The 13,867-nt window shown below is 36.5% G+C and overlaps 1 protein-coding gene across 1 annotated transcript; it reads right to left on the minus strand.

Moving 5' to 3' along the window:
* Positions 1 to 3,537: 3,537 nt before the first annotated feature.
* LOC117315046 lies at positions 3,538 to 13,487 on the minus strand. Its single transcript, XM_033869182.1, has 9 exons — positions 13,404 to 13,487; positions 10,545 to 11,016; positions 9,163 to 9,326; positions 8,609 to 8,730; positions 7,714 to 7,865; positions 7,351 to 7,411; positions 5,917 to 6,076; positions 4,899 to 5,079; positions 3,538 to 4,193 (listed from the first exon to the last, which is right to left on the minus strand). The coding sequence occupies exons 2-9, from the start codon at positions 10,684 to 10,686 to the stop codon at positions 3,943 to 3,945; spliced, it is 1,233 nt and encodes a 410-aa protein (XP_033725073.1). The 5' UTR covers positions 10,687 to 11,016; positions 13,404 to 13,487; the 3' UTR covers positions 3,538 to 3,942.
* Positions 13,488 to 13,867: the final 380 nt, after the last annotated feature.

Here is a 13,867-nt window from a genome sequence, read left to right on the forward strand (position 1 = left end):
GTTTACCTGATAACTAATTGCATTAATTAGGACCACACGTGCGTCTGTTCTGGTTTTATCGCTGTGTAAACAGCTGGAGACGTTCCGAGGAATGATGTCCCCTGGGAAATACAAACCTCCCATTGTAGGGTCGAAACACACAACTGATTTTGATCTTAGGCCCTTGGTCTCATTGGGCCATTCACGGAACTGAATGTACCTTTGATAAATTCTTACCATTCTCGGAACTGTTTGAACAGTTGATAACTCCTGGCCATTCTCGGAACTGTTTGAACAGTTGATAACTCCTGGCCATTCTCGGAACTGTTTGAACAGTTGATAACTCCTGGCCATTCTCGTAAATGTGTAACTGTATGTAAAGTTGATGATTGCAGGCCATTATCGGAACTGTATATTCAGTTGATATATCCTAACCATTCTCGGAACTGTTTGAACAGTTGATAACTCCTGGCCATTCTCGTAAATGTGTAACTGTATGTAAAGTTGATGATTGCAGGCCATTATCGGAACTGTATGTTCAGTTGATATATCCTAACCATTCTCGGAACTGTTTGAACAGTTGATAACTCCTGGCCATTCTCGTAAATGTGTAACGGTATGTAAAGTTGATGATTGCAGGCCATTATCGGAACTGTATGTTCAGTTGATATATCCTAACCATTCTCGGAACTGTTTGAACAGTTGATAACTCCTGGCCATTCTCGTAAATGTGTAACGGTATGTAAAGTTGATGATTGCAGGCCATTATCGGAACTGTATGTTCAGTTGATATATCCTAACCATTCTCGGAACTGTGTGAACATTTGATACATCCTGGCTATTATCGGAAATGTATTCTCGGAACTGGGTTTACATTTTTTTTTTTTTATAAATATTGGCAATTCTTGTAACTGTATGTACAGTTGATAAATCCCGGTCATTATCGGAACTGTTGAAGCGATTATTTATTGTTATTATTTTCAGTAAAATTGACATCTGGTCAAATATTTCGTCTATGAAGCAGAAGACGTTTACCCTCCCAGAACACATAGACATGTTCTCCGTACACTTGATCAGGGGTAACCGTTCAAATCTAGATTTTTTTGTTCACAATTTGCTCTCGTTGTATCGGATTTTTGTTACAGTTACGGCTGTTTCATCACGTCGATATTCCTCTTGTTATATGTTAATTAAAAGTTCTATAACATTCCATCAAATCCTTAAAATAATATTGATTCAGAATTATAAAAACGTCCTGGCGCCTGAGGAACAACTTTTTACTTGTGCGTGGTTACGGTTTAATGGATACGACCCCGGTCTAACTATCATTGTTATTTGACAATAGTCTCCATACATATCTTATGTTCACTGTCATTTTTAAATGAAAAATATTTACATTTTCACTTTGATCCGCCTCAATGAACATAGTAAACTCAGATCACTTCATTTCCCGTTGAAGATTATGGGTCGCGTGCTTCTGTTCTGAGAGACGAATCACTTTCTTGCCGGCGTGTGAATACATTCACTGAGTTTACAATGGCGATCGAGTTTTGTACCGCCTCAGACTTGAATGCACTTTCATTTTGTGAATGGTTACATTGTTATAAACGTATATAAACACAAGTGGAATAGCCGCTTTATGTGCTAATAAAAGGCCAGTATAATGCAGAGAGTTTAGAAAACAGGATCTGACAGAACACTGACACTCTCGATAGCACCGAGCTCATGACCTACGTAGCGCAGTAGGTCTAATGTTAGCTGTATCTCGAATGCCATGCCTTGATACCATTTTAGTGGTCACAGAAAATAAACCTCAATTTTAACACTATTTAACAACACAAAACAGGCTGTAGCAGCAGTATGCTATATCGAGCACAGGGACACATTATTGTCGTAATTTGACTTAATCTAAACATATGGAACTCACAAGTCTCCGGCCGTCGAATACCGCGATTTTCAAATCAATGTGTCTTTACTTACTATTATCAGAATTTACATCCCAAAACGCCAGTGTGACAATGTAATCCAATATTTTAGGAACACCATGCACATCATCAGCTAACCTGCGACTAAAATCCACATTGTTACACTTTTCTGGAGCTCTGCATATCCCGGCTATTAGACTGCATCACATACGGTCACAGGGGTTCGGCGCTAAATTTTGAGTAACATATGACATAATAAAAAATCGAAAGACTAAAAATCCAACATTCATTCAAATTATCAAACCTTTCAAAATCCATTTTTTCAAGGCTTTAGAGAATTACATAAACTCTGTTTTTTACTGTTGTGATATTTCACTGAACAGCTGTCGTCTTCCTCATTTTTTTAACCGAGTCCCTATGTTAAGTACTCTGTGACCTCCGCTAGTTACGTGTCATACTGTGGCGGATTGACCAATCAAAAAGAAGCTTTCAAAGTCGGTCAATTGGCCACGCCCATACTGGCGAGAGTTCGATATATAGCGGTGTATTTGGATTGTTGTGAAGGTCCTGTTACCGAACATATTTTGATTTACGCAGCATGCATAACGACATGGACGTTTTGACAAAGTCAGAGTTGATGTGTTTTTACAGGCTCAACTGTTATGTAAAAGTTGTGTGCACTTGTTTCATTTCATTTCGGATTTTACTTGACCTTAGATGCCTACACCCGGACGAAATGAACGCGTCAATCAATAAATGACGTTAAGAATGATGTTAGCGATTTGTGTTAAATTTATTCAGTTAATTCATTCTTTTCGATTTCTTCACTTTCGATTCCAACATCATGGGTCATCAATCATAAATGGTGCAGAGTGTTAAATTTCGCTACGAGTCGAACTTGACGCCATATTGTTTTGATTAGAAACGGGGTGTGGCTTAACAGGATAGATCATGGTTCTATCCCAGATTAGAACATGGTCCGTAACCAATCAAAACACGCGTTGCAAACGAATCGTGTTAGAATATACAATATCATGAATACTTGTTATAAATGAATATTTTACCTTGAAAATATCGTATTTATGTGTATCAACATCGTAATAATCAAAACGTGTATGGGACTATATTTTGTGTTGCCTTGGCGACGAGAATAGCTGACTGTCTGCTGTTCCACGACTGTGCACACATGTACGATAAGTATAACAATGATACAAAGTGACGCACTTACGTCACACTGTTGCGACTGACCTTTGCAATCTGGTGGCGAAGTTTTTAATTTTGTTAACGTAAATATAAGGATTGATTGTCAATTTTGTTGCTTGCATGGACTGATGAAGGGAAGTGAACCTCGTGCAAATGGTACATGAACTGCTTCGCAGTTCACTTCATTTGTACGAGGTTCACTTCCCTTCATCAGTCCATGCAAGCAACAAAATTGACAATCAATCCTTAAATAATTTGCTTATCTTCATGACTTTTCAAACAAGCGAAGTTAATCGATGGATTTAATCATACTAAACACTTACTAGCGTTATACTAATATAAATAAATACATGTAATATGATCATATGCTATCGAAGTCATTCATCAAAATTTAGAAAACATTTACATTGAAAACAAGAACAGGTACAACCTTAATGTACATGTGTTTTATTAATTGAAAACATATAACAAACTATGATAGTTTAAAATTGGTCACCAACGAAGTAAAAACGATTTTTTTCTGATGAAATTATACAAAGTGCAAGGTGTGTATATATTTAATGAATGTTCACGTAACAATGGCTCCAGACAAGATGGTGTAATGAAATCAATATAAAAACTGAAGATGAAAATCCCTGTCCGATCTAAATCGACAGCTGTCGAGATAACATGCAAATTAGGCACCCAAATAAGGATCCTAGATTGCACACGTAACTCTATTCTCACTCAAGAGGGACAATAATGTACGATATTCGGATATTTAAGAGCATCTTATGATACACGTAGCTACAGGAGGTTTACAGAGTGTTAACATAAAATCAACGAATACAATATATTAAACCGGCACGAACTGTCCACTATATCTCCTGGTCGTTGTTCCAAACCGAGAATTTGAGACTGGAGTACAAACGAAACTGTCGTTTATCGCCACTTCCGGTTTAGATTGTTCTTTTTTAGTTTGCCCTTTCCGGTTTTTCTTGAATGATGACGTCACGCACACTGGACAGGTAATTGCGGTAAATACCAAGAAACTTCCCGAACATACCAGAATGGTGAAATTTATACAGATCTGGTGAAAGTCATCTCCTGGAGAGAAATAAAACAGATCTCATAATTAATGAACATATATCACAATATAGAGGGTACCTCAATCATATCAAACATGTATAGGATTACTGAAGGTAAGGGTTCATGACCTGAGGTCTATAAAGTGGAATAAGTGGAGGAGAAGTAATTCTCTGAATGGTTTGTTATCATTTGTATTCTCATTTAGATTAATGTTGCTTGTTCATTTAGGAGGGTATATTCCTCCAAGTAATCATGCCTCTATTGCATCAATATTATTTGACTTTTTAACTGAAATATTTGTATGGGAAATCATTGCAAAATTTAAAGAACATTCCATAGGTAAGAGTGCGCCCTTAAACCCAGTGATACTTTCACAGGGACAATGTTAACATTAACTTAAATACCTCACATAGACACCAAAACAAGGAACATTATAATAACAATTGGCGAACCAGGTATTCACCGCCAAATTAACAGCTATAAATTATTAAGACTTTGGTTTGCATTGTCCTTGGAACAGACCTGACAGTTTTCCTCAGATGAAGCATGGACTCCATGAATTGATAAACATAATCATATATATACTATTTATCAATGTGTATACGACAAGGTGTAGGTACATATATCAACACCCTTTCTAACGAAACGAAACATGTTTAATATAAAGTCACATTTGATCAAATAATCATATTATCAATTGTATTATGAATATACTTTTTGTACCTCGATCGTCAGTATCAAGCGTGTCCCCAACGCTGATTAAGGCTCCCACGTTTACGTTTTCGTAAGCAACATCATCATCAGTCATACGCTTGTTCCGTCTATTGGACTTGACGGCAGGACCATCATTCTCCGCTAGACGCTTCCTTCTCCCATACACGACGTCCCCATTTGCACAATCCGTCTGTAATAATGAATGCACCTGTTACCATAATTCAGATTAAAATACTTATTTGAAATAAACATAAAGTATAGTAGAACATGGCCGATGTGAATGAGTTAACATTGAGATAGCCAGAGTATTCGAGGTAACCAAGTATATTTAATATGTAATTTTTAAATGATGAAATTGATTTTTTACTTCGAGTTTAGCAGGATATTCGAGTTCGAAGTAGCGAAATTTGGCTGTATAACCTATATATCTATCTACAGTACTGACAACGTTTTTCATGCTTTTGACACTCTTCTGATTTGCGAATCATGTCGGTTTTTTTTTTATTCCTAAGTCATTATCAGATCATATATCCATTATGTAATACTTTCCTGCACATTTCCCCGATTTACCAGGAGTCACTCACGTCCGAACGTGTCACGTGACCACCCACGATAAACGTTTCAGATGTACACTACTGAAGGTAAAACTGGCAGCACAAGGTCCCGAGAGTTAAGGTTGCTTAGGACAATGTCAACATTTTATGTACGACGACATTATGTCATTTTTCAATTGTTCTGTTTCATGTGTGATTTGAAGTCAGACATGTTGCATTCTCCTTTATATGCCGAGTGGTTCCACTACCACTACCCTTACTCTCATTTCATCACGTGAGCTGGCCACGATTTGACCCGGATATGACCAGAATTTGTAAGGCGGGTGTCGTCAATGAAGAAGACAGATTTCCGGAACGCCCGGTTTTATTCCCTCGTGCTCTCCATGTTCATTGTTTTATTCTCGTTTACTGATTTTAATTTAGAAATACAGTTTCCTTATTACATGTATATAGGTATACTCTGTTTTGCTTACCCGGGAGCATGCTCCAAAACAAAGCTGGAGCGTGCAGGAGAACGTCATGTCGACAATCCCGCCATTAAGGTCGGTCGTTCTAAAAGCGTCAAATGTAGAGGATATAACCCCCTGCACCGGATGGGCAAAGTTCGGGAACAGCTCGGTGTCAGTAGAACAACTACAACATAAAAGTTTATATCAAAATACTAAGACATCTCGTGTGTATTATTTCTTTTGTTCTTTCCGGATTCCATACCGGAAGCAGTTGTTAGGCTCGCCCCTCAGAAGTTTAAACAGAATGGCAGACCACTTGTAAATTTTGGTGTATTTTTTTTATATACTAGAAAAACTTTTGAGAAATATTTGACTAAATTTTATCTAAATTTCGCATTGAACACTAGACAACGTCCCAGATAGTGATATCTATGATGAAAGAGTAGCAAGCCGACATATTGTTTACCTTAACAACCTCACGTCATCTATTACTCGATACGAATTTAGAATTGGTTTGGTTTATTGTGTTTAACGTCCTATTAACAGCCAAGGTCATTTAAGGACGGACTCCCGTGCGTGCGACATGCATGTGTGTGGTGGGTGCGTATGTGTGTTTCGGGAGGTTGTGGTATGTTCGTGTTAAGTCTCCTTGTGATAGGCCGGAACTTTTGCCGATTTAAAGTGCTACCTCACTGAAGCATACTGCCAAAGACACCCAGCAGCAGACCCCACCCGGTCACATGATACTGACAACGGGCAAACCAGTCGTCCCACTCGAAATATGCTGAGCGCTAAGCAGGAGTAGCAACTACCATTTTTTAAGACTCTTGTATGTCTCGGCTAGGGGACAGAACCAAAAGCCTTCCTCACAGGGGCGAACGCTCAACTAAAGGCCAAAAGTGAGGCAGTGTCAAGGGAGACGTTAGGAAGAAGAAAATTATCAAGAAAGAAGAGAAAACATAAGATCCCAAGTTAAGTCGCCTCTTACGATCATGCAATGGGGGCAGCAGGTACAATTCTTACGCCCTACCTGCAGGGCAGTACGAATTTAGAAACCGATATATTTCTTTATAATTTCTTTATAATTCTCAGATAGCTCAGATGAGAACCATGGTTCTGGACCAATGAACTGCGACATTACGTTGCCAAGGGGAAGGAAAATACTCTCAATGACTTATGACATATATAAGGTGGATTACAGTAACTTTTGAATACAACTATCTCATCCTCAACCATAGTTGAACATGTCAGCATCTACTAATCTTATTTATCTTGTTTTTTAAATGAAGATCAGGATTATAATTGGACATCACAGTTCCTGTATCACCGCGTGTTTCGTCTCCTTACAACACAAACACTATCACTCCCTCCAAGATCTCACTGACAAGTCCTCACACATTCTCCATGTACCTGTTCGTCAACAGAATTATATCGAGTCCCACAGAACTCTATACTTACAAGTCCTTTATCATTTCAATCGTGTTAGCAGTACAATATCTCGCCTTTAAGTCGAAATCAGCTAAAACGAAATAAATGTAAGTGTTACAGACAATCAAGGATATGAAAATACTTCTGTATTCAGTGGCAGAAAAAACTGCTGAATATGTCTCAACACTTTAGTACATTTAGTACAAAGGTAAACTATGTTTAGCACAAATAGTCATCTGATTATTTAAAAATAAAGTTTTATTATTTACTATACCAAAATATAGAACGTAAATACAATTATGTAGAAAACATGCCAAAATATTTGAATTGAGTAACGAACAAAAAAACAAGCATTACATTAATTGGCCCATGACCCTAATTGAATCTACTGACCCATAAACTCTGACCCCAGTTGAATCGACATGGTGAGTATATCTGCAAGATCCACTTGACCAGCAGTCACCTCCTGACCGTTTGAGTAGAGGATCATCTTGGCCGTAGGTCGTATCGTTATATTAACTCCCTCTTCGTCCACACCATCAACGCTGGATAAAAAAAAATGTCACGTGGTCATTTTCTAGAATGTGCGATATTTGTGTTAACCAATTTCTCCCAGAATGCATTGCAGTTGTAATGAAGGGACCCGCAATGCGCTCTGGAAGAAATTGTGATTTATCTCTCCTTTAGATAGAAGACGAGGACGACAATCCACGATTCTCCAGTGGGCCCACATTAAGTCGCCTTGTGCGATTACAATGCAGTGGTATACAGAAGGCCTTATTCCTGAATGTTATCTCCCTTTAGTAAATTATCTGTCAAATTAATCACGGCACAAAATAGTTATAATGTTTTATTTGCCTACTTTTGTAAGACTTTTCAGTACAATAGTACCAACAAATTTACATTTTGTACGTATCACTGAATTTGTTTTTTATTAACATGTGTTAGTCATGCCTCTCTTAGTTTATTTAAACACAATAAGTCAGTAGTCAATATCCATTCATACAGCTGACGTTTTTTTGATTGACGTATATATACATATATATTTAGTGTAAAATCTGAACCGGCCCGGATTGATTATATATTTTAATCTAAATGGAGAAACCTACTACACCAATTTCAATAAGTTAATAAGTTAACATGGTCTAACCTCGATAGAAACTTCGACTATTTCCCTCGATAAAACTCCCGATAACACCCACAACCTGACATACTGACATTTTACTGTACATATCAAGGTGTTTGTATTCTTCCTTAATAATATCATGGAATCTGCCTATCAACTTACAAAGTAAGATCACTTCCGCGTAGATCAATGGTGAACTCGAAAAGGCACTGAACCGGATATGATATGTCATTTCCGGTTTGATATTGAGGCTTCTTCTGTACGACCACTGTAAAGGCTTCGTACTGGAGAAACAAAAGCAGATCAACTTCAATCATTTTTAATTACAAATAAAAAAAAGAAGATCTCAATGATTTATATCCCGATTATATTAACTGTATAGATAGTGAAACGAAAATCTCTACCCCAATTACATGTACTATATATATGAAGTATTCCGGCAATCGCTACCCTGGTTATATGAATCATATAGACAGTATACCGGAAATCCGGGTTATATGAACTAGATTAATAGTACACCGGAAATCGCTATCACGATAATATGAACTACATGTACAGGTACATGTAACTATGAACAACGGAAGAAGTTGCAATATCTTAACTCGTATCCGTTTAATTCTAATTTCGATTGAATCTCAAGATATTTAATATACAAATGTTGATTGTAAAATAAATAAATAAACAAAAAATAGATCTCCACATTTGTATGTCCTTACCGGATCTATTCCACACGCGTCGAACATGAATTCGAACACAGTTGTGTTTGTGACCGTGTTCTGTTTACAGGCGGACCCGTGGCCTTGGATGTATATAATGCCGCCATTTGCCCCGCCCTCTAAGGTTAAGGTCAGCCGTGTCTCTGTACACATTTGCACTTTGACTAAAACATATGTATTCAAAGCAAAACACATGTTAGATTTAGTTGGTAATAGAAAAAAACGTGTTGGATTTAAACGGAAATTACATAGCATATATACCAATTAAAATGTACAGTTATACATACATGTACAGTGTTTGTGGGAAGATCTGAAAAACATGCAAAATACGTCTAAGATTTGTTTACCTAATAGAAAAAAATTATATCTTTTATAAATCAATACAGTTTGAGATTTGACCTTTGACCTAAGTGTAAACGAGTACAAGGGAGTATGCGGAGGAGTATGTGTTGACGTATGTTAACGAAATCAGAGAAACATCATCCTAGAATCCTTAAATTATATTGTCACATATTTGACCTTTAACCCATGAATGAGTTAGTTGGATGAGGTTGATTTGATTTACATTACAAGGAAACAAGTGTTACATAAAACAACAGGTCCGGAACATGTGAAACCAGCTCACGTGACAGCTGATGACTTTAATTATGATTGACAGCTCGTTAGCGGAACAACTTTGATGTCTATACAGGTATATATGATTAAGATATTGACGAGATATAGAGAATGATAATAATAGTAATACATATTTCATTTGTGGGTCAGGTATATTTTACACCAAACATTAATTAACATCATACACAATACACAATGCCGAGGCATATTTAAATTAATGACATTAAAGACATTTGAATCCATATCTTTAAAAACTAAAATATATTTGAGAAATATAATTTGAAAATCCTAATATCAGATGGTGGGAAAAGTGCGAGAGTGGTTTGGCCAATCCCTACCGACAAGTAGAGGTTCATCGGAACCTCGATGAACTTGCGATTACAGCACTGTCCGACTTATAGAATAATAAAATTCATACGTATTGAAACATTTAAATAAAAAATAGTTTTAAATGTAATTAATGTATGTTCTGATAGTGGATGGAGTACGAGGGTGGTTTGGGACACAATTACCGACCGGGATCCTCTATCGCTGTAATTTAGATAAACAGCTGATACACTGTACAAACTGTTACACAAACTTACACATACACTGCACGTGTATAGGTGATGCATATAAATTATGTATATCAAGGATTAGGGCGGGTCAAATTCAGCTGGTTGGCCCGAAAATCTCGACCTGTCTTAAAAGACCATTTTTGTTTTCTCTCTTGAGCGGTCTTTATATACAGTTCTGATTTTATAAACGCCTATATATACCAATCTTACCTGTTGGGTTGTACGCTAACACCAAATCTGGTGTTACCAAGCACATGACGAGAAGGTTAGTAAATCCCCGTATCCACCTCATTAGGGGTTGATACCCTCCAGTCAATATAACGCATGAAACCATCTCCATTTGAGAAAACATCAAGCTGTTGTAGTTATCTCTTATAAAAAGAAAATTCAATTTAGTAGTTGTTTGTCGGCGTCGGAGAGATGGAGATGTTTCTGAAGGAGAATGTAAGTCTACATTGCATTCCTCTTATTTCACGACTTGCACATAAAACATGTACTGTGAATTAAGCAATGTTTTGATAACCTAAACATATTCTTGGTTCCTGGGTTCACTGTACCTAAGACAGCATGGTTCCAAGTCCACCGTACAACACCGTAAAGATTGTTTACAGACCAAAAGTTAGTCCAGATATGAAGTTTATCCCAAATAACAGACTTTTATCATACATTATGCAGGTGACACCTGAAAAAGAGAAGAAAGAAAACTTATTTATAACAGATTTTTGCTGGCCCAAGTTTGATCCACTACATCAAACTTCGTAAATTCTCTAACATAAATTTGCCAAGAGGGTCCTTAGTTATTAGGGTTTTCCCCATTCTATATATCAACGCTCTCCTATGGAATCTTAAGTTCTGATATTCCTCACGTTGATTGGAGAGGAGATGCTGTTATATTAATACCCATGTTTCATTAGAGACCCAAGACACTGTGTTACACACATGCATATCGACTGTAGTATACACTGGTATACATTATTAAACATATCGACTGTAGTATACACTGGTATACATTATTAAACATATCGACTGTAGTATACACTGGTATACATTATTTAACATATCGACTGTAGTATACACTGGTATACATTATTTAACATATCGACTGTAGTATACACTGGTATACATTATTAACATATCGACTGTAGTATACACTGGTATACATTATTAAACATATCGACTGTAGTATACAACTGGTATACATTATTAAACATATCGACTGTAGTATACACTGGTATACATTATTTAACATATCGACTGTAGTATACACTGGTATACATTATTTAACATATCGACTGTAGTATACACTGGTATACATTATTTAACATATCGACTGTAGTATACACTGGTATACATTATTTAACATATCGACTGTAGTATACACTGGTATACATTATTAAACATATCGACTGTAGTATACACTGGTATACATTATTAAACATATCGACTGTAGTATACACTGGTATACATTATTAAACATATCGACTGTAGTATACACTGGTATACATTATTTAACATATCGACTGTAGTATACACTGGTATACATTATTAACATATCGACTGTAGTATACACTGGTATACATTATTTAACATATCGACTGTAGTATACACTGGTATACATTATTTAACATATCGACTGTAGTATACACTGGTATACATTATTTAACATATCGACTGTAGTATACACTGGTATACATTATTAAACATATCGACTGTAGTATACACTGGTGTACATTATTTAACATATCGACTGTAGTATACACTGGTATACATTATTTAACATATCGACTGTAGTATACACTGGTGTACATTATTAAACATATCGACTGTAGTATACACTGGTATACATTATTAAACATATCGACTGTAGTATACACTGGTATACATTATTAAACATATCGACTGTAGTATACACTGGTATACATTATTAAACATATCGACTGTAGTATACACTGGTATACATTATTAAACATATCGACTGTAGTATACACTGGTATACATTATTTAACATATCGACTGTAGTATACACTGGTATACATTATTAAACATATCGACTGTAGTATACACTGGTATACATTATTAAACATATCGACTGTAGTATACACTGGTATACATTATTTAACATATCGACTGTAGTATACACTGGTATACATTATTTAACATATCGACTGTAGTATACACTGGTATACATTATTAAACATATCGACTGTAGTATACACTGGTATACATTATCAAACATATCGACTGTAGTATACACTGGTATACATTATTTAACATATCGTACTACATTATATATCTAAATATATGTAATCTGAACATGAAGATTCAATTTAGGATGATTATTGGCACATTTTCAGAATATAAAAACATACATGTATTTATGAGTGGAAAATACAACACATCTGCCAAACATAAAAAAACATGAAAACAATATAGACTTAATGCGCCTTTTCCAAATGATAATATTTGTGACGTCCCTTTTTATATCCCGACTTTCCCAGTAGTACCACTGTCGAGGTCTAGAAGAAAAGACCCAGCTTTATGACGTCCCTAGCAACACTGACGAGTACTAGAGGGAAGAAACAGCCGTATGATGCCCATAACATCAATGATGAGTCATTGAATGATGAAAAAGAAGTACAATGATATACCTAGCATCACTAACGGATACAAGAAGAACGAAACAGGAGTATGACGCCATTAATATCCCTGGCAAGTGTTAGAATTAAGAAACATTTATTTCGCCCTTAACATCACTGATGTGTCCTTGAAGAACGAAACAGACGTATGGTGTTCCTAACTTCACTAACGAGGTCTTGAATGAAGAAACGGTTGTGTTACGTCCTTAACATTGCTGAAGAGTCCTTGAATGACGAAACAGCTGTATGGTGTGCCTAACAAATCCACGATGAACACTAGAAGGGCGAAATAGCTGTTTGATGGCCATAACATCTGTGACGAGTCCTAGAAAGAGGAAAAGACGAAACAGCTGTATGGTGACCCTAAAATCCACAAGAGTCTTTAGAAGGTCGAAATAACAGACAGAATTAGAAGAATAAAAAAAATACCTACATACACGGTGTCCTTTACAATGTTTAATACTGACTGTTGGAGTCGTGTGGACAGAGCACAAGGCACATGTCAACCTGGCTCGACCCATAGCTAACCTTGCTGTTACAATCAAACAGGTAAACTAATAAACCCACTTGATCAGTAGCCCGGTCATTTGTTCTTAAATGCATTAACTAGAAAGGCCATGACAGCTACTGTCACGCCAGTGTTGCAGTGAGGTCAACTTACGCACAGGTACCTGATAACTTGTTACAGTCTAAATGCATTAGGACCTTCCCTAGTGTGTATCGCAAACTTTTAGACATTTCGAAACGTCTGCAAAATGTGATATACAAACTAGGAATGGTCGAAATACACGTATATTGCAACAAATTCTCAGTTTCTCGTGAACGTACGCGCATAAAGAACAGAGGTGATTGCTGATAGTAGTAGTAGGGAACATTGTAGTAGTGTTGAGATACCAA

This window comes from Pecten maximus, chromosome 17 (assembly GCF_902652985.1).
Source record: "Pecten maximus chromosome 17, xPecMax1.1, whole genome shotgun sequence".
In the NCBI taxonomy this organism is placed as follows: domain Eukaryota; kingdom Metazoa; phylum Mollusca; class Bivalvia; order Pectinida; family Pectinidae; genus Pecten; species Pecten maximus.